General features: G+C 40.1%; 1 protein-coding gene across 4 annotated transcripts in view; it reads left to right on the top strand.

Annotated features, from left to right (window-relative positions):
- Positions 1-21,158, top strand: part of LOC127658463 (collagen alpha-1(XIV) chain-like) — a 176,011-nt gene that overhangs the window by 67,225 nt on the left and 87,628 nt on the right. For all 4 annotated transcript variants that reach the window (XM_052147787.1, XM_052147788.1, XM_052147785.1 and 1 more), the window contains 4 exons: positions 1,516-1,651; positions 3,755-3,877; positions 6,213-6,362; positions 13,691-13,807. In XM_052147787.1, the coding sequence (XP_052003747.1) occupies positions 1,516-1,651; positions 3,755-3,877; positions 6,213-6,362; positions 13,691-13,807 (526 nt within the window). The remainder of the gene's footprint in view (positions 1-1,515; positions 1,652-3,754; positions 3,878-6,212; positions 6,363-13,690; positions 13,808-21,158) is intronic.

Genomic DNA, 21,158 nt, shown 5'->3' with positions numbered 1-21,158 from the left:
CTAATGGAGCCAACAGCCAGTTACAACAACGCAAGAACATTCGTTCTGTTTGTCATCAGCTACCTGTCTACTCAAACATTTTAGCTCAACTCTCTTAATATAAAGACACACATGTATTGTTTGTGTCCCAGCAAGGCTGTTATTTCATCAAGTTACCTATATTGCTTTTGCATTATAAAAAATATTATTTATCTATTACTTCTGTGCCGTTTGACTGCAGGCTTATCATATTCCTCACTGTAACTGCCGTTGAGTGATACAGCATTGTTTTTAATGGTACATCATGCATATTAAGCTGGGATTGAATAATGTTTTTTACATCAAAAGAAATACACACATCACTTTTAGCTTACTCTTAGTGACATATCTTGTTTTTTCTCAGTGTTACATGGACATGTCTAGCTCAAAGTGACTGTTTTATGTAAATATCCATGAAGTTGAAACCCCTTCCTGCTGTCAGAGACTATTTAGTCTGAGAAATGAATGGGAGAATTTGGAACACCCTATATGGCAGGTGTAGAAAAGGAAGTCCTGCCTTGAAGCTAAAAATCAAAGTCAGTTAACATGGGAATGTGCTTGCGCACTAGCTGGGCCAGCCAGAATAATAGCAGTTTTTAGGGTGATCTGAGCTAAAGAAGCATAATTTATGACACCATTAACCAACCATTGACCAACCATTTTGAGGATTTAGATCTTTCCCTATTCAAGTAGAAAGTAGCTGTATTTTATGCCACTTGAATCCATAGAAAATAGCTGCCCGAGAGCATTCCCAAGATCTCCACCAAGTGGAATGACTTGCCTTGAAATAGACTTTGCTGTAGTGGAGAATCATACTGCAGGGGTGAACTTAAGCATGTTTCTTCATTTGATGTAGAATTATCATGGAATTTGGCCGAATTTGCTACAGACTTGATCTGGAAAATTTTAGATCTTTCATGGCTTAAAGTTTCATTCATACTCTGTGTTGGCTCTTTGCCCCTGACTGTACAGAGTATCTACCTCTCCTGGGTTGTTATTCTCCCAGAGAATCACAACAGGTCAAGCTGAAAGAAGGAGAAAAGAAGATGGGACTAGGAAAAGGGAAATTATCCATTATCATTATCACATACATATGAATAAATGAGAAAGAAAGAAAGAAAGAAAGAAAGAAAGAAAGAAAGAAAGAAAGTTTCCTCCTGCAGTCAGGTTTCAGCACCACATATCTGGTGGACAGCTCCACTAATAGGGGTTGTACTGCAGGATGCTGCACTGCAGAGGGTCTATCACTGCAGATTGTCAGTCTTTTGGTCAATACAGAAACAAACAATAATTGTTTATCTTTTTTGTTGACAATCACTGCTTACACTATGTCCTAACCAGCCGGGACATAAAGCAAAAGCAAAAATAATGTCTTTCATGTTTTTTCCTTAACCAGCTGTGATTGTGATGAGCAACAGGACATTTTGTAGATTTCTGTTTCTGTGCTGGGAACACTGGGAAAGTCTGTCTGGTGTTGAACGTTGTGTTTCTCTGCAGGTGTTAGTCCCGGAAAACAGGATGAGAGTGATCCTGCAACCTCTCCTCTCAGAAACAGAGTACAAGATCACAGTGACCCCTATTTATGCAGATGGAGAGTCCACCTTACTATCCATGGCCTCTTCTGGCAAAACATGTGAGTCTGAGCTAACAAGTGCTTTCTGTATCAGCTGCTGCAGTTATAATAACTTAAACAGATTATGGGTTCTTCTCAAACCCTTTTAAAACAGATGCAATTACACTAATTACACATTATTGTGGTATAATTACATGGTATTATAGTCCAACTCCTACTAATTTGCTGGCTTTCCTATAAACTTGTACCTGATGATTTGCTGTACCAGATATAGCACTTTCGAGCCAAAAATAGATAAATTTACATAACAGCTCTAAGTACACATCAATTTTGGGGAACTGCTGTCAAGCTACAAGTTACTCATAATTTAAAGCAGTTAATTTAAAGACAAGTTACTTTAAATTACTTTAAAAAAAAAGTAGTTAGCTACTCAACAAGTTACTAATTAAAAGTAGCTAACAGCATTGAATCAGCAGTATTTTTCTGGCACAAAAACAATTATCTCAATTAGAAAGGAGTACACAAAATACCACAAATAAAACAAGAAACACCATAATTTATTTAACTGGTTAAAATAAGTTTTAAAACAGCAGTATTTAGATTATTTTGTTGAATTTTTGCAATGAATATTGATGAATATATGAATAATGTTATTAAAAAAAAAGTATAATTCCACTTTGGAGCGACACAAATGAGTCAGTGAATCAAATTTTTTTAATTAAGCATCCGTTTTTTTAATCTACACCAATAAAGTTACTCATTACTGGAAAGGCTACAGCTGAAAACAGCTGATTTACTGTCATCTTTCTAAAAATAATATAGGTACTTAAAAGCATTGGTACTTCAAGTTAGTTTACTCACCAACACTGATTAGATGTTAGATGTTCAGTCCTGTAGCCTGTAAAACACATTCTTAAACCGGTGGAATAATATTGATTTCCCTCATTAATACACATAATGAGTCATATCCATGTTCTTGCTCTTATGAACTGATCAAACCAGCTTGATTTCCTTGAATGGACTGATTATATCCAACTTTGTCTCTGTGATTACATTAAAATTACAGCCCAGTGTCTCAAGCCAGAGATAGCTGTCTTAGCATTGAAAACTTTGTCCTTGTTTCTGATTGAATTTTGAATGAATTATCATTGGAGTAATATGCCCTATGGAGGAGCAATTGTTTTAACATAATTGCTCCTCCACAGGGCATATTACTCCAATCAGACTTTTGTAAGGGAATGCTGGGAAATAAGGACACAAACAAGAGGCTGTAGTGAGAAAGGAGTCATCTTCTTTGGCTATGCTTTTAGTGGATCTGGAGTATTCTTGTTTTTCATTGATTATAAATAAGAAATGTAAAGTTATGGTTGTGCAAATTCATATCAGAAAACAAACAATGCTAAATGTAAACAATAAAAAGCTATTTAAAAACCAAAGTAACATTTGTTCAGCTACACATTTAATTTTGTATGTTTGTAAAATAGGTTTACATTCGTTTACACCAAACTGTACAATACTGACATATTGATAGCATCAATAACTTAAACCCTGTTTTGACTATGGAGACATACAAATGTTTCAGAATCCTTTGGGGTTCAAAGAATTGGAAATTTCTGAACAATTACGACAGCGCACACACAAATTATGAAATGAGTAAAACATACATCAATGTTACACCGTCTGTCAAATGCGTAAATGTACAGTATATATGAGTGGAAATGATGATCCTTTTTTAAGTCCCATATTTATGTCATTTATACTTAAATATACCATTACAAAGTATTTCTCTGCCAAACTCCCACCACGAGATTGTGTCTGAGTATTAAACTTGTTTACCCACAGCAGAATCCTCATAAAGCTTCAGGGATTTTCAGAGTATTTGTAAATATTTTTACTTGTTTAAAGCTGTATACATGTAACGGTGCTTATTTTTAAGATACAGTAAATACTCTAATATTGTACATTTCAGCATCTATCCAAATGCTCTAAAATGTAATTTAATTGCATTTAAACAAATGCTCATGAAATCATCCTGGATAATCATACGTTTATGATTGCAAAATAAAAAGAGGGAATAAAACCCTTGCCCTTTTTATGAAGACTTTAAAGGTTACATAGGACTTGTGCCTTATAGTGTCTGTCTTCTTTCTTTTGATTGGTTAGTGGCATTATCTGCTCCCAGTAACCTTAGAGTGTCTGAGGAGTGGTACAATAGCTTCCGCATCAGCTGGGACACCCCTCAAATCACCACTTTGGGTTACAAGGTCATTTATCAGCCCATCTCTGGTATGTACTCACACACACACACACACACACACACACACACACACACACACACACACACACACACACACACACTTTGTGTGCTGCCATCCTTATCTCCTTACTCTTCACAGACATAATGATTTTTATACTGTACAAACTATAGATATCTCATAACCCTACTCCAAAACCACTCACAAAAACTTTCTGCATTTTTACATTTTCAAAAAAACACAATTTAGTATGTTTTTTAAGCTATTTTAGTTATGTGAACACTAGAAATGTCCTCATAAAAGACATTTATAGCATAATACCCTTGTAATTACAAGTTTGTAACCTAAAAATATGTCCTTGTAAACCACCCACACACACACACACACACACATCATAATCCAAAAGAACATAGTCTGTCACATGAAGTAAGGTGGGTACGTCCATTGGTGCAACAGTAGAAGTGTGTGATATTTATTGAAAATGCAGCACTAGATTCCAGACACACCACATTGAAGGCTCTTGCAGCACTCTACACTAGATTAGACATCTGTCTCCACGTCTGCTGCTTTGAATGACCATTCATCCATTTGCAGTCTGAGATTCAACTGTAAACAGAGACTAATGTGGCCGCAGCACAGAAGAGAAAAATATCACTTTTCCACTGCCCTCTATTCCATTAAATGATATGATACTCCAGTCAGCGCTGAAGAGAAATGGCTTCTCCACCTACATTTAATGCCCTGTCAAACAGCTCTAAACAAGCTGCTAATACATCGCCCTCACATTTTCTGTTTTGTCCGTTTGTCTGTCTGCATTTCTTTGTGAGGTGTAATTGTGTGTGTGTGTGTGTGTGTGTGTGTGTGTGTGTGTGTGTGTGTGTGTGTGTGTGTGTGTGTGTGTGTTTTCCAAAGATCCACCCATTGTTTTCCTGTCTCCTTTTTAGTTTTTCTGTGATCTCACTATAGAGTCGCTACATGTCAATGAGGATCTTAAAGGTGTGCTGTGTTCTTTAGTTGGAAAGTTCCAGTAGCCACTTTGGTTTTGGTGTGTGTTCATTTTGAGTGTTTAAAGGGGACGTACTGTATTATTGAAAACATTGGGGTTTCGAACGAGATGAGGGAAGCATATGACAGGTTTTTGGCATATATCAATGTAACACAGTCTTTTGTAGGTGTAGACAGGAGGAAGCGGGAACCGGTTTAAACACTGTAATGAAAACTTTGGACTTTTCAGCCGTGGCGCACACACATGCTCAGTGCTCTCTGAGAGTTCGCTTACTGAAACACAGAACAGCTGTTAGAGAAATTAAACACAGGTGTGAGTCCTTCCCATTCATTCATCCTGTCCTCACTCTCCATTTACAAACCAGCACTCAGCCACGCTCCCATTACCACAAACAACCATTTGTATTGCAGAAATAAATGTGGAATGAGTAACCAAATTTGTTCACAGACTTTTACTTTCTAAAAATGAAGAATGGGATAAGAGGCTAGCTCAGATCACTGCATTATATCGCCTTGAAATTCTGTTTGTTGATTGGTGAGTCTGAAAGTTGTACATTTTTAGCCATACAACTTTTTTTGTTTTGTTTTTTTTCTCCCCTTTTTCTCCCAAAATTGGAATGCCCAATTCCCAATGCGCTCTAGGTCCTCGTGGTGGTGTAGTGACTTACCTCAATCCTGGTGGTGGAGGACGAATCTCAGTTGCCTCCACGTCTGAGACCGTCAACCCACACATCTTATCACGTGGCTTGTTAAGCACATTACCGCAGAGATGTAGCACGTGTGGAGGCTTCATGCTATTCTCCTCGGCATCCACACACACACAACTCTCCACGCGCCCCACCAAGATTGAACCACATTATAGCAACCACGATGAGTTTACCCCATGTGACTGTACCCTCCCTAGCAACCGGGCCAATTTGGTTGCTTTGGACACTTGGCTAGAGTCACTGAGCATGCCCTGGATTCGAACTTGCAACTCCAGGGGTGGTAGTCATTGTCTTTACTTGCTGAGATACCCAGGCCCCCTGCTTGTACAATTCTTATGATTTAGCCATCTCGTATGAATTTATTACAAGTTGTCATGACTCAATGTTGAATAATGAGCATTTATCTGCTCGTTTTCTCAATATAAACCCAGACAATGATGAGGAGCTCAGGTGATCAGGATCCATCTCGTATAACTCATGAATGGGTATTTTGTACAGTTTAGCTATACATTAAACAAAAATATTTGACAGTAGAATGCAGTAAAAAAATCAAATGCTACAAAAATGTAGAAAACAGCCTCTTATTTTATGGTACCTTTTTATTGTAAGGTTACTCAGATTGTTTGCCATCTATTGTCTCTGCTCTGTGTACAGTGCCAGGTCGAGCTCTAGAGACATTTGTAGGGGATGATGTGGACACCATGCGGCTCCTCAATCTGCTAAGTGGCACAGAGTACAGTATCCAGGTCATTGCATTCTACACCAGTGGATCCAGTCAACCCCTCACCGGCAAGGGCAGGACACGTAAGTCTCCACACAAATACACGTAGGCCTACTTAGTTGACATGAAATACTTATACTGCAGTGTGACATGCTTTTCTACATTTAAAACTTTTCTAAATGGATGTTACACAAAAAATAACATTGACTTGTCCCTATTACAGGGATGCAAACTACTCTCCTTTTGGCTAAAGTCACTTTAATGAAGTTAATTTGTCCAAACTGTTTGGTACAATTTTAATAAGTTTTTCTTACTTTTACTTGTGCAGTTAGTTAATAAAATAACTTTAAATTGGTTCTTTAAGCTTAAACACTTAAAAAAGCTTTAAATACATCAAACAAATCTCTGAAAACATACCCCTGGTACACCTGGTATGACTTTCTCACTTTTTCCATCTCTCATGAGTTTGCATCCCTGCTATTAAAAAAAAGAAGAAAAAAAAGAAAAGAAATATTGTGGTTACAATAAGGCAATCATAATGAATGGGGCCAGTCCCAAACATTAAAATACATACTGTTTATTTACAAGACGTGAACATCATACATGTTAACATGCTTTTATTGTGCTAAAATTGTTTACTAACCGTATGTTAGGGGTTTATTAGGTTGAATATTACAACTTTGTGTCATGATGATGTAACAATGGTACACCTTGTATTCTGGGATATGCTGTAACTCCAGTAAATCCCTGATGTTATAACACTAAAATCAATTTAACTTGTATAATCTTGTGGCTACGATTTTGAAACATGTGTATTTTAACATTTATGGACTTGCCCTATTTACTTCCGTTGCAAGTGCCTTACTGTAACAACGATTTTTAGTTTTTCAAAATAAATGAGTGATGAGTCAAAATGACTAATTCTTTTATAATTACTATACAGTCAGCTTTTATGAACATGTTCATTGTGAGACAATGAATAAATATATTTTTTCATAAAAAAATATATTTACACCACAGAAACTATTTTAATAATTTTAATGAGAGTGAAAGTAAAAAAAGATTATAAAAAATGTAAAATGTAATTAATTCATTAATGCTGTTGGCATTAACACATTCACGCATACGAATAATAAAAAATGTGTAACGTGTAAATATTTTCTTAATCGCGATTAAGGCATGTAATGATTTGACATTAGATTTTGACATTTTATTCAGCTCCGTGTGAGTTCTAAACACTCGTTAGAGGGATGGAACCCTTGTGATGTGTCCATCGGGAATATTACACTCATATACACACTTCAAACAAACACACAACATTGAGTCTGTGCTGGAGAGAAGATCTCTTATAAAAGAAACACTGATGGGAGTTATTCGCGTCTCATGGAAGTCAGCATTTTACCACATGGAGGGCCTGTTGACGCTCCACTCAAATGCAACATAATTACAATTTTGTACCCATTGCACCAAGTTTCTGAAGCATCAGATAATAATTGCCAGACAATTCGGATTAATTGTATTTCCATATGCAGTGCCAACACTAAAATCAGAGCAAGATGTGCTTTTCATATGGAGTTCAATGCTTGCTGCCCTGAAACAAATAATGTGCATTCCATATTCAAAATGAAAAGACATTGAGGAGGATGAGGGTATAAGAGATTTAATGCAAATAACAGTACTGTAGTTCTATCAAACAGTCAACATCCAACTTAGACCTTGGTAAATGTTTAATGTTACTACAATTGGTTCTATTTTTGTGAATTTCTGTCTTTGTACTATGGAGTTTGAAAAATGTTAATAAAGCATTATTATTACATATTGTTTTGTTATACTGTGTTGTTCTTTCCAAAGAAGGTAATAAATGCATTTTGACAGGAAAGAAGTATATATAGAGTCAAATTTCAGCACTTTTAAAATCTGAGATTAATCATGATTAAATAATTTAATCTACTGACTGCTCTAATTCATATAAATTGTAACCTTAAATCCTGAGGTTGAAAAGAAGCGCTCATGGCCATTATGTATTAGCTATCCACATACACAAATGTGCACACATTTAGGTTGTTTGTGTGTCCTACTCAATGTAAGATCTATATTTTATTCCTGACACCACACCATCGTTGTGCTCCACTTCAGATTTTGTGTTTATGTAATTCGCTTTCCTCTGTGATCTTCCAAACTAATAAATTTTTTCCATAATAATACGCAGGAGCAATAATATCGCTATGTAAATGTACTAGTGAGAATTGTCCCTTCAGTCTCTTAATGAAACCTGAAGCTGCTGCTTTGATAGACGCTGACACATACTGTATATCAATATTCAGATGGATAGCTCCAGTAATGACAATCCTTTGCATATAAATGTAATATCGGCAGGTACAATGCTTTAGCAATTTTCATCAAAAAGCAAACAGATGTTTTCTCCAGGAGTGCCGAGGCCATCCATTAGAAAGGCATGGTGTCACCAACTGAATGTGAGCCACCACTGTCTTGTTTTTAGCAAAGTCAGATAAACCAGACACAGTGCCTCTGCGACAGACAGACTGATATCAAAGAGAAACCTTTTGTTAGATCATTATATACTGTAGAGTAGGAGGATAAAGTAATCAGTGGACATAAATATGAAGCATTCAGAATTGGCATTCAGCTGTGTTGACATTCATTTCTTAAATTCTTGAATTCTTGAGTCCTTCCGAATGTCTGCTGTGTTTTCAGTGTGAGACATTTTGTGTGGAAATACACAGAACTGATTAATTCATGACATATGTTCAAGTACAGAGTTTGTAGCCACACAGAAGCCCTCAGAGGCTATGGATTTTTATTTTTGAATCTCGCTTTTGTGATTTCGAAAAACAAATCTTGAGTTTTTTTATTTTTCTTGTGAAAACAAGGCCTCTAGATATTATTATATTATATATAACATGAACTACATAACTATTTATTACATAGCTCTCACGGCCAGTCTGACCCCTTGGACCCCCCCGAGATGGATGAGAATATCGCTGCTGCATCGGGAGTGTTGTTGCGTCTGACACTGAGGACTCGACTGGGCAGTCACCTTCAGGTCTGCTCGCCCATTCTAAGCCCGACGTGTAGATGTCTGGCATTTGTGCCCGGGCTGCCGTGAGCGTTGGGCTGGACCGGAAGTCCAACCCCCCCAGCCCTCACGGCTAGACAATTAGTTCCTCATGTCAGGGCGCCGCTTACAGCCACTGTGGCTGTACCTGGTCTAAATGTGGGATACTGACAAAGCCCACTTTCTCAACGCCCCCGTCTCCCAGCCCAGCCTATTCGGCGCTGCTGATGAGGACCTCGCCCAGCGGTTTTCAGCTGTAAAGAAACAGACATCACATCATGCCTCCTTGTCGCTCAAGAGCATGCACCCCATCTGTTTGCCGAGGGCGTCCCACAGTGGCTGCGAAAGCTCAGGCAGCTCTGCCCCAACCTGGGCCCAGCTCTCTGCTCCAGCATAGAGCTCCCTTCAGGACGCTGATGCACCGTCTCACAAACACCTTCAGGGATGCTCCCAAGATTTCCTGAGATGATCGACTCAGGGAGCGAGATGGCTGCTACAGAGCTGGCCTCTAGACCACTAGAAACATTTTGCCACACCCAGACTGGGCTTTGGTATCCAAAAGCGCAGCTTCCTCACTCCTTGATTCACCTAACCGTTGTCCACACACATCGTTCTCATGGCCGTCTGACGCCAAAAACATACAGTCACGGCACCAGGGACGCGGTCAATTTGCCTCCATGCCTTCGACTGCAGACTCCTGGCGGGCCGGTTCTGACGAGTCTAGAGGACACCTCCATAGGACTTCCTCCTCAGTAATTTTCCCACCCCCAGTCGGGTACATGGAGGTAGTGCTTTGAGTTCTCCCTCAGAACAGCTGTTTCGGGATGCAATTTTGCTCCCCAACATAATATTACATAAACACTTTACGAGCAAGACCTGGTCATCAGGTCCCTTAAGAGGCACCCGGAGGCTGAATCCTCCCAGGCCATGCCTGTTCCCCTCACGGGTTCTCTCCGTGCTCCCTGTGGTCCCTCGGAGAACCCCCTTTGAGCCGTTAGAGTCAGTCGAGCTATGTGCCCCCCTCTGAAGATGGCCCTCCTGATTCCGCTCGCTTCCATCAAGGGGGTCAGGGACTTGCAAGCACCCTCTGCCAGCGACACTTGCCTGGAACCACTTCATCCTAAGACCCCGACTAGGCTACGTGCCCAAGGTTCCTACGGCCCCCCTTCAGGGCCAGACAGTGAACCTGCAAGTGACTGCCCCAGGAGGAGGCAGACCCAGCCACATTGCTGTGTCTGGTACATGCTTTGCACACCTATTTTAGACCGCACACAGAGTTCTAGATGATTCCGAGCAGCTCTTTGTTTTCCCCAACAGAGGCTTGTGTGCAAGGTCATCAATGCCCTCGCCTGGCCTATTAGACCCAGTGCAAAACCTGACTAAACAGATGCACGATTCATTCCTTTTATACCCGTATGTCCAGGGGAGGGACATGCAAATTCTGTTCGCCAATTCTCATTGACCATTTCTCAAAACTCAGAGGCAACTGAGGCTCTCAAGAGATACCCCTAGTGTCACTTCATCGACACAAAATCTCGTTCCCTCCATCAGGGAATGGGGGTTACAACCGTAACCTAGAAGTTACTGTTACGATGCTGAAAGGTCCACCCAATAGAGTTTTGCAAAACAATAACAACACTTTGAGGGAACATTGCTTGAACATAAAACCTTTTGGTTATCAGCTCCACTAAGCTTCACCACCCCATTTATAGTTATCCTCAATCCCTGATGGCTGCTCAGAAACTATCTAGAGTTTATTAACCAAAGGACAAAGACCATCAACTCAATCTGTATGACATATTGTAGATGTTATGACACCTGCAATGTCATTAAGCATGTACAAAGTGTTGCGCTAAAGGAGTTCCAGTCGATCTCAGCCCCTGACATGGATGATTATTTCTTTCACACTCCATAGTTCTCAAAGGAACCTCCTATATTAGCTCTCCCTACACAATGACATCTTCATTCCGCCTGTTCTACAAGATCCATCAATATTTCATATGTTTTCTGTTTGACCTTTGAATAATTGCATGCACAATTATGGATTTTTTTCAGCCTCCTTGTATTAACACTATCAGCCAGATGCATTTTTTGCATATACTTAATTAAAATAGTTTATATAAGGATGAAAGCTTACCACATGCATTATTCAAAACCTTAAACAAATCTATACCACTGTGCACCATGTGGTTTGTCCACAGACTCCATTTTAATGTTCACCAGAATATCCTTGTCACAACCCCACTGACATGATGTTATATTGTGTAGCATGAATTGCAAAAGACAGCTAGATTGCATAATTAGATGCAATCTATTTAGAATCTGCCATAAAGGCTTAAAAGATGATCATGTTCTCCCACATGGACTTTTCCCAGTACAAGCTAAATTTGGGTTTGCCACAACGTTTGTCATTGTTTTCAGTATAAAAATGTGTTGAAGTCAATCTGTTGCAACATGGCCACAATTATGTTTGTGATCCAAAAATGTAGAGAGTCCAAAGTTGAGCATTGTTTTGTGCTACTAATGCAGACCATGTGTTGTGGCTTTGTTTTGTTTTAAGAGTATGCTGACCGAAAAAAAGTGATAATTCCAAAATAAGCCTATTTTTCTGCTTTCAAATTAGTTTACTTTCACACAGCACATTTTGAGTGGTTTCCACAAAGGCAAATAAGAAATAGAAAGAAAGAAATAGTGGTTAGGGCCATTTGTGGCACACAGATGGAAGGTCTCTTTGTTAAGAATACAGTTTGAGCCTCACACTTTCCTCTCAGATATGTTTTTCTATCCATTAGTTTTGCATGACTTGCAGAATTTAAAGAGCATCTCACAGAAATCCATCAAAATATTTCATCAGAAATCTGAGGAAATCTGAAATGGGGTGTTGGTTTCCAAGAGAAGTGAAGCCTAGGTTTAATGCATAACAGGCAGTACAAGGTAAACTGCTGGCTGCTCCATGGATCATTAGCTATTCATGTTGTACATGTGTTTCTTTTCATTTTAGACCATTAGACTCAATGACATTAGAGAACAAATGCTAACGGCTTCCCTTTTACATCAGTGTATATATTTGTGGCAGGGCGGAGGGCGGGGCCGGGTTGTGATTATACACACCCGGTCCCTTATCAGGCTAATTAAGCCCCAGAGAGGGATGTGTCCGGCATGTACATGAGGTAGAGAGGTAGTGTAGCGGTTAGCGAGCTGCGCTACGAACCTGGTGACCCGAGTTCGATTCCCGCTCATGGCCAACACCAGTGATGATTATCTGAACTGGTCCTGGGCCTCCCCTAGGTTGACTCAGCCTAAACGGAGTACCTGGTGTGGTGTGTAAAACATTGCCACTGGAGAGACAAAGGCGATTGGGTGTGGTGCTGGCCACCCACCCTCTCGTGTACTGTCCTGGCCGTCATAGGTGCTCACTAACAGCACTTGCCCCTACAGTCTGTTAAGGCTAAATGGGGGGGGTGTGTCTTTTGTTTCAGTTTTATATTAACTTATATTATCAAGCCAATTCTCGCCTCTCCTTGCCCGTCTAAATCCCTTTACAATATTCATAAAGGTTTATTATAAAAATACATTTTCAAATGCTACACTGCAAAAAATCCTATTCTTTTCCAGTACACAATATAAATTTGCATGACAATCAAAATGACATAGTATATTTGAGGTGATTTGTATAATATTTTTATTTTTTTATGTTAAATTGCCCCTTTGCCAGCTTAATATGCAGAGTCAAAGCCATTTATAAATTGACTTCCATGAAATGGATAAACACAGCAGTTCCCTGGCTCTCTCAGTGCATGGTTCTTTTTGTTTGAGCATCCTCACTAGCCTGACCAGGAAACATTGGCTCAACTAATGGTGTGAGTTTAGTTGTGGGGCTGTTTGTTTGGCCAATGGTTAATGGTAAGGGGATGTTCAGGACACCTGTTTATAAACATTTTTACAATTCCAGTTTGGTGATGCTACCCAGACAATGTAGCAGACATACATCTCTGAGATGTCTGTTTAAGAATGATTTGTCTGGAAAGTATATCATTCTAATTAACATCTCCTTAACATCTTAAAAAGATCAGATTTACCAACATTCTAAATCATAATTCTCAAAGACATCTGCTGAATGTTTTATTGACATCTGAGAGGAAACTTCTTATATGAATTACAAACAGCCTAATAAAGACATCTTCCAGATGTAAACACTCAGATAAAATAGATGTCTGGGTGATGTACGTGTGCTATCAGGATAGTGAAGCTGAAATTGCACACTTTTAAGACTTGTTAAAAGTGAGAAGTATCAGTGTATTTCACATTTGACTCTTTGTCTTGTTCCTGCTGCAGTGTTCCTGGGGGTGAATCATCTCAACACATACCAGGTGCACAGTACCAGCATGTGTGCACAATGGAAGCCTCAACACAATGCCTCTCTCTTCAGGGTCGTCATTGAGTCAATGCTCAGTGAGTAACACACACACTTATATGAATGAAGATATACTATGTCAAACACTTCTATTGTTTCTATAAAAAGCTAATTACAATTACTTTAGACTAACCCTTACTCTAAAAGAAACAATTTAGCAGTTTGTTAATTTTACGAAACATATTCATGAATTGTTTTTTTTAATACATCCCCAAATGTACCCAAAGGGAGGCTTTTTCACACTTATTATAGCTCACTTCTGGGGTGAATTTTAAAACTTTAAAGGAATAGTTCACCCCAAAATATATCTTTTTTTTTAATCTGCCATTTTGTACTCACCCTCATGATGTTCCAAACCCATATCACTTTCTTTCTTATTCAGAACACAAAAGGGGATTTTTTAATGATTATCTCAGCCCAATGTTTTAATACAGTGGCAGTGCATAGTGCCAAACTTGAAAGGATGCAAAAGTATCTTATAAATAGTCCAGTCCATTGCAAGTCCTCTGAAGGCAATCAGATGGGATTGGTTTTGGTGAGAAACAAATTTAAATTGATGTAATTTTCAGTGAATATCTTGTCGTCCATGGAGCATTCATGAGCGCTTTGAAAGAAGCTCGTTGACAGTGGCATGCATATTCACAACTTTTTTTTTTTTTGCACTAAAAACAACTCAAGTTCTTGCTTAAATGCATGCCACTGTGAATAATGGACATCATGATTTTCTGAAGAATATAACCTTAAGGTGGCTTCCTGTTCACTGTCTGTCACTCACTCGACATTGTGTAGAAGTAGTGACACCAAGGGTTCACTCTTGAGAGTCCAAATCACCTTTTCTTTATTCAGAAAAGGCCATTGAATATTGGCAAGTGGAATTTGCATGCCGCTCTCCGTCCGGACATATGGGTATAAAAGGAGATGATGTACACCACTCATTGAGACTTGTTCTTCGGAGCCAAGCGCATATGTGTGTTCATCCCATCACCTCGCTATTTGCTGCTTGAATTACAGCACGTATCAGCGGTCACCCTCACACGGTCAAGTGTTGTGGTTCCCCTGGGCACTTCGGCAGTGGAGTCCACAGGTGTTTACTCAAAAGAGTATATTTTCACAAAAGGAGCTCGCACAAATGATTGGCATCTTTTTAAAGATTTCCTTTCGCTTTTGTGCTACTGGGGGTGGCCGTTATCTCTCCCCACCGGATGGCCACGAAATCCGTCTCAAGTGCTTGAGTCGCCAGCACGCAGAGGCAGCTTTTGTGGAGGGGTCATGTTCTCTCTGTGAGAACATGCCCATGAGAACTTTGCGGTCACGGCTATCTTCCTGCTTTGTGAACCAGAGAGCCATCTTGGCTGCTTTCCGACCCGGTCCACCCTGAGTTGAAACTCAGATGGCTGGATCGGCGAGCACCATGTGTGATCTGGATGTGGATATGGGAATGTTTCCACTGGCTCAGGTCCCGCTGTCCTCTTATCCTCCAGCACGCACATTCTGCCCGGAAGAGTTCACGAACGATGCAGGCGGTATGCCGAGCCCCTTGGGAGTCTGGGCACACTCCACTAGAGGTGTTGCATCCTCCTGGGCCCTAGTGAGGGGCGCCACTCTAACAGACATATGCAGAGCAGCAGGATGGCCTACACCCAATACCTTTGTGAGGTTATAAAACCTGCACATAGAACCGGTTTTGACCCGATTGTTGCAGGGTAACAACAGTTAGGCCAGGCAACCAGACAGGTGTATCGCTTTCATTAGCGCCTTTCCCCTTTCAAGGTGATAATGTGCGCTATCTTGTCCAAAACGGTTCGCCGCAACTGGTGAACACTGGACGCCTCTATTATTTCTAAAGCACTGTTCAGTGATGAACTCGGTGTAGGATTAATGCCGTCTGGCCTAGTAATCGTGGTATACCCCTTTTCATGTGAGCCTGTGTACTTGGGTTCAAGGCTCCATACGTGGTGCTCCCCCCCTCGGTAATACCATATGATGCATTTCCACTGTTCGGTTTCCCCTCGACAGAGCTTCGCTCTACCTCGGCCACTGTTGCTGTGTACCCTCTCTGTAGATAGGGCCCTCCCCAGTAGCATCATTCCATGTGTGAACTTCCCCATCTGTAAGTCCATATGAGGTATTCTCCACATGTAATCCTCCCTCCAATAGGATGTGGTCTCCTTAGTGCTCTCCCTGCTGGAGAGGGAAGAGTACTTCCCCTGCGCTATTCTAACAGGTGCTCGGCAGGAAATTGCTTAATAAAAAACCAGGAAAGGGACCAGGGAGACGCCTTACCTAACTCGCTGGAAGGTCACGATGTGGTGGAGCGTTCACTGTGAGGCACGCAGCAGCTTGCTCATGTCCGCTCCTCCGTACCTTGTGACGTTGTTCAGCGCCTGCTGCGTATAGGAACCCCTAGTGTCACTACGTCGACACAACATTGAGTGAGTAAAAGACAGGGAACGTCTTGGTTACTTATGTTAACATTGTGTCCCTCCTGCCGCAGCGCTGAACCGACCACTGACATGGCCGGGACTCTCTCTCGGCTCCTCAGCACAAATCTGAATGAGTGGTGCAAGCCATCTCCTTTTATACCATATGTCCGGGGCGGAGAGTAGCATGCAAATTCCACTCGCCAATTTTCATTGGCCTTTTCTGAATAATGCAAAGGTGATGGGGGCTCTCAAGAGCGAACCCCTAGTGTCACTACATTGACACAATGTCTCATTCCCTCCATCAGGGAACAGAGATTACATAACCACAATGTTTTTGAGATATTGACATGGTAAATTTCACTGTTGTATTTATAAGTAAATGGGAGATCATGACCCATTACAGCACATTCCTCAAAGTCTCAGGGCTCTACTACAAGACTCTTTTATTGCATGCATACTGGTCTGCTGGCTCGTGACATGGTTTTAATTCATATTTAAAACTGCTGAGTCGTAAGCCTTTTTCCCGTTATTGCTTTTCTTCTCCTGTCTGATATCTTAGTGGCCCTGCTTATCTGACAATCTGGGAAATCTTCTGTTCCGCTTCCAGCGTGTGACTGCTCAGATGGCTACCAGCTCAGTAGTGCTATTAAAACCAGATCCTGCCTGAAGCCTCAGTGTGTGTGTGTGTGTGTGTGTGTGTGTGTGTGTGTGTGTGTGTGTGTGCATGAGTATTTGAATGGCAAGTATAACAGCAGAGGTTCTCAAAGAGGCACACTAATAATCACTCACCAAGTTATACTTCATGTTATTCAGTATCCATGGTAAACCATATCGATACAAATACAGTGGGGTCCAAATGAGTTTGCACAATTTAAAACATAGAAATGTTATTAACAGACATACAGTATGAATTTCTGCAGTGAACTGAGCATTTTGTGCTGAAGTGGATTGTTCCTGTGTGCAATTCTGAGGAGAGGAAATGTCCTGCTTGTGCCAAAGATGTGACTGGACTAAGAAGTGTATTTTGTTTAAAATGCTAAAAGCTTGTTTCTTAAGATAGCTGTTTATTGAGCTGAGCAGGAGGGCTTGCCAGCTACTTTTCTGTAGAGCAGGATTGTAATAGGCAAATGTCACATCCTATTGTTTGATCAGCTCAGCAATCAAAGCATGCCTGAGCAAGGGAATATTGTTGATCTTTTATATCAGATTCCATTTTTTTCAGTCCCACATTGTCATTGGAAAATGGAGAGCAAAATGCTTCTTTTTTGTTTACATAATGTAATACTTTTTTCAATATCATGGTCCAGAAAGGGGTACTTTGTGAAACATCGGTAATAAAATGAGCAACAAAATAACCCCCCCACCCCCCCACCCCCCTGTTTTCCCACATCTAATCTAGTCATATAATACTGCTTATGAATAGCCTTCCCTTGCTATTCATTTATCCTGTGGACATAGCTGTTTAATGTCAGACAAATTAAGATATATGAACTAAGCCAAGCTCCTGGATATTAATGTCTGCTATCACAAACAAAACAGAGATTGATGAATAGATATCTACAAAAAGAGAAAATGAGAGAGAATGAGCTAGTGTCAGGTAAAAAAAAAGAAAGAAAAGAAAATATGTGGAAAAATAATGAAATTATTGGTGTCTTTCTTCTGATTTTTTTCTGTCTGCATTAAGTCTGGGCTGCTTATATGGTGCACCCCTGCATTCTTCAGCCCCTGATTAAAGGCCTCTCTATTGAACTCAGGACTGAATACAAGGTTACCCTCCCTGGGCCCATATACTGGCCCATATACTGGTGATAAATAGTGGTCTTGCTACCTCGTACCCTGTGTTCTGCTTCTGCTTTTGAGCATTACATTTTCTAAGACATGATTTACTCAAAGTTCCTCCCATTAAAACAGATAATTTGTGATTACCAAAAATTGCCTGCTAGTGCAACAACACATGCCTGTTCAAAATAATACTTCCACGTGCTGCTCTGTTGCTACTAAACACCAGGCTTTGTTTATAGCTTCATGGTTCCAATTGTGCAGTCTCTGCAATTAGCACAATTGTTTGCTTGAGGTGGCTGTTATAATTGTTGGTTGGTTATTGTTGATTAGTTGTTGTAATGCTTGCTGTTGCTCACTCAGAATCTTTACAGAATGTCCCATAGGAATGAATGGAAGATTTCCACGAATCACATGAAATACAATTTCAATAAAATGCTCATTACAGTTTTTACTAACTGCTTACACACATTTTCAAAACTAAGTCTCCTTTTTTCAAAACTCTACACACAATTCTCAAAACTGCACACACAAAATGCAAAATGCCTCACATCTCCTTCAAAATGCAACACTGCATTCAAAATGCCATAAACACATGTCAGAATGAAGCATTTGCATCAAATGGCAAACACTTCTTTCATAATAATACATTTTTGGATATACCATGTAAACACTGCTGTTCTAAATCTAAAGCTCTTTGGTCTTTCATAGGCTTATATCTACATTTCAATAAAATGTTCTACAGTGAAAGTAATCTGCTGAGAGGGGTAACAAGTACACCGGAAACGCCAATGCAATGTAGAAACAGAAAATATATATTAGGCCAAACATTACTGTTGTATACATTAGCATACAACAAAACTATAAACATTTACGTAAACCAAAAGTATATTCTTTACAGTAGAATACAGTAAATTGTGTGTGGGGTCCCGGTCCAGGAATTGGCAGGGGGGGGTGCAGTCCCCAGTGCTAAGCTTCATCTCTTCTCCGAGCTGGGTCTGGCCACAATACTTCGTCCACATCACAAGATACGTTTTCTCTTGCCAAACATCGAGGGAAGTATCTCCTAGCATGGCGTATCCAACCTTGGACAGAGGCAACCTCTATGTCCCCACATGCGTCCTCCATTGCCTGGAGAAGCGGCATGCGAGCATAGGGTTGGCGATCATACACTTTCCAGCGCCAGGCTGAGAGGAATTCCGCTATGGGATTTAGAAATGGTGAATATGGAGGTAGGTACAAAACTACAAATTGTGGATGGGTGGCAAACCAGTTTTGGACCAGAACAGCCCGGTGAAAACTAACATTGTCCCACACAACCACAAATCTAGCAGGCTCCTGATCTGGATCAGGGACAAGCATTGTGTGAATTGCATCCAGAAAAGTGAGTATATGGCCGGTGTTGTACAGACCCAGTGTGGCATTGTGATGGAGGACCCCGTTTTGAGTGATGGCAGCACACATGGTTATATTACCCCCACGCTGTCCAGGGACATTGGTAATTGCCCTCTGTCCTATTACATTTCGTCCACGGCACCTGGTTTTGGTGAGGTTGAAGCCAACCTCATCCACATAAATAAATTTGTGGCGAATTACATGGGCATCCATCTCCAATACTCTCTGTAACAGACACAATTATATACAGATGAGTAAATATGGTATGTCTGAAGAACTGGAAGTAGTGTTGCATACATACCTCTACAAAGTCATGTCGCTGATTCTGGTCTCTGTCAGAGTTTCTCTCAAATGGCACCTTGTAAAGTTGTTTCATCGTCACTTGGTGCCGTTGGATGATGCGTTGTATGGTCGACAGGCTTACAGCATTGATGTTGTTGAATATGGTGTCATTATTCAAGATATGCTCTCTTATCTCACGAATCCTAATTGCATTGTTGGCCAAAACCATATTTATAATTGCAGTCTCTTGTACATCTGTAAACAAGCATCCTCGTCCTCCATGATGTCTTTGCCTTTCCACTCTGTACAGAATTCAAACAGTATGTGTTCAGCATAGGAACTGTAAATCATTTACAAAAAAAAAAATGTAGTACAGCATGATAACCAACCTCATTCATTCAATGCAGTGCAGTAAATGGATGGCTTAGAGTTACAAATGTTTATGCAATACTATGCAGTCATACGTATTTTACAGTACATTACTATAATGCTAAAATAGTCATTAGATAGTTGCATACCTGTTCTCATTTCTGAAGGTTCGAATTATGGACGCCACTGTAAATCGACTCAAGTTGGGCTGGACTCTCAGTCCAGCCTCTCTCATGGTCAAACCGTGGTTGATTACATGATCAACAAGTGTTGCCCTAATCTCATCAGAGATGGCTCTCCTTCCTTCTCTTATTTGCCCTCTTCCTCTTCCCCTTCCTCCTCCTCCTCCTCCTCCTCCTCCTCCTCCTACTCCTACTCCTACTCCTACTCCTACTCCTACTCCTACTCCTACTCCTACTCCTACTCCTACTCCTCTTGCTCTCTGTTCATTGTTAGCATCCATTGTTCAAAACAGGTAATCTGACCTTTGACCTATTTATAGGCCTATCTATACTAAAGTAAAGCAGTGATTGGTTAGTAATCAGTTAAGCAATTAGTGTTTGCACATGTGAGGAGTGTGTCAGTGTGACCTGGTGAATAAGTGTAGCATTTTGATTGGTTGTGTTTGGAAAAGGAAAGCAAGTCACTTCCTGATAGATCTTTGTGTTTAAGGTAGAGAATTGTGCGTAGTGTTTTGAAAAAAGTGTTTTATGCGATTGAAAACTGAGTCAAAGGCTGAGAAATAGCTTATGGTTTTGAAGATTTGGCATGTAGTTTTGCACTTTGAGTGAGAGATTTCAAAAATCGTGTGACCATGAAAAGATTTTGTGTGTAAGCAGTTGGTAAAAACTGTAAGTAAAAGAGATATTTTTGATCTAAAATAAAAAGTGAAATTACACTGTAAATATATTGAAAAACTGTCAATCAGAATTGAAGCTAACTGTTATTACAGTCAACTGAAAAGAGAAAAGCTTCAAAGAGAAAAGTGAACAGAACGCTTCTTAACGTTCCACGTTCTAACATATTTTCTATGTAATTGTAAACACTTTACTACCTATTATGAATCAATATGTAAATGTATTAATGTTAAGTTATTAGCATTCATTCTTTGTGCGACTGTGAGTGTGCATTCTGCATTATG

The sequence above is a fragment of the Xyrauchen texanus genome, chromosome 17 (assembly GCF_025860055.1).
Source record: "Xyrauchen texanus isolate HMW12.3.18 chromosome 17, RBS_HiC_50CHRs, whole genome shotgun sequence".
In the NCBI taxonomy this organism is placed as follows: Eukaryota; Metazoa; Chordata; class Actinopteri; order Cypriniformes; family Catostomidae; genus Xyrauchen; species Xyrauchen texanus.
The sequence above is the reverse complement of the archived record's forward strand: the minus strand, read 5'-3'. Positions and strand labels throughout refer to the sequence as shown.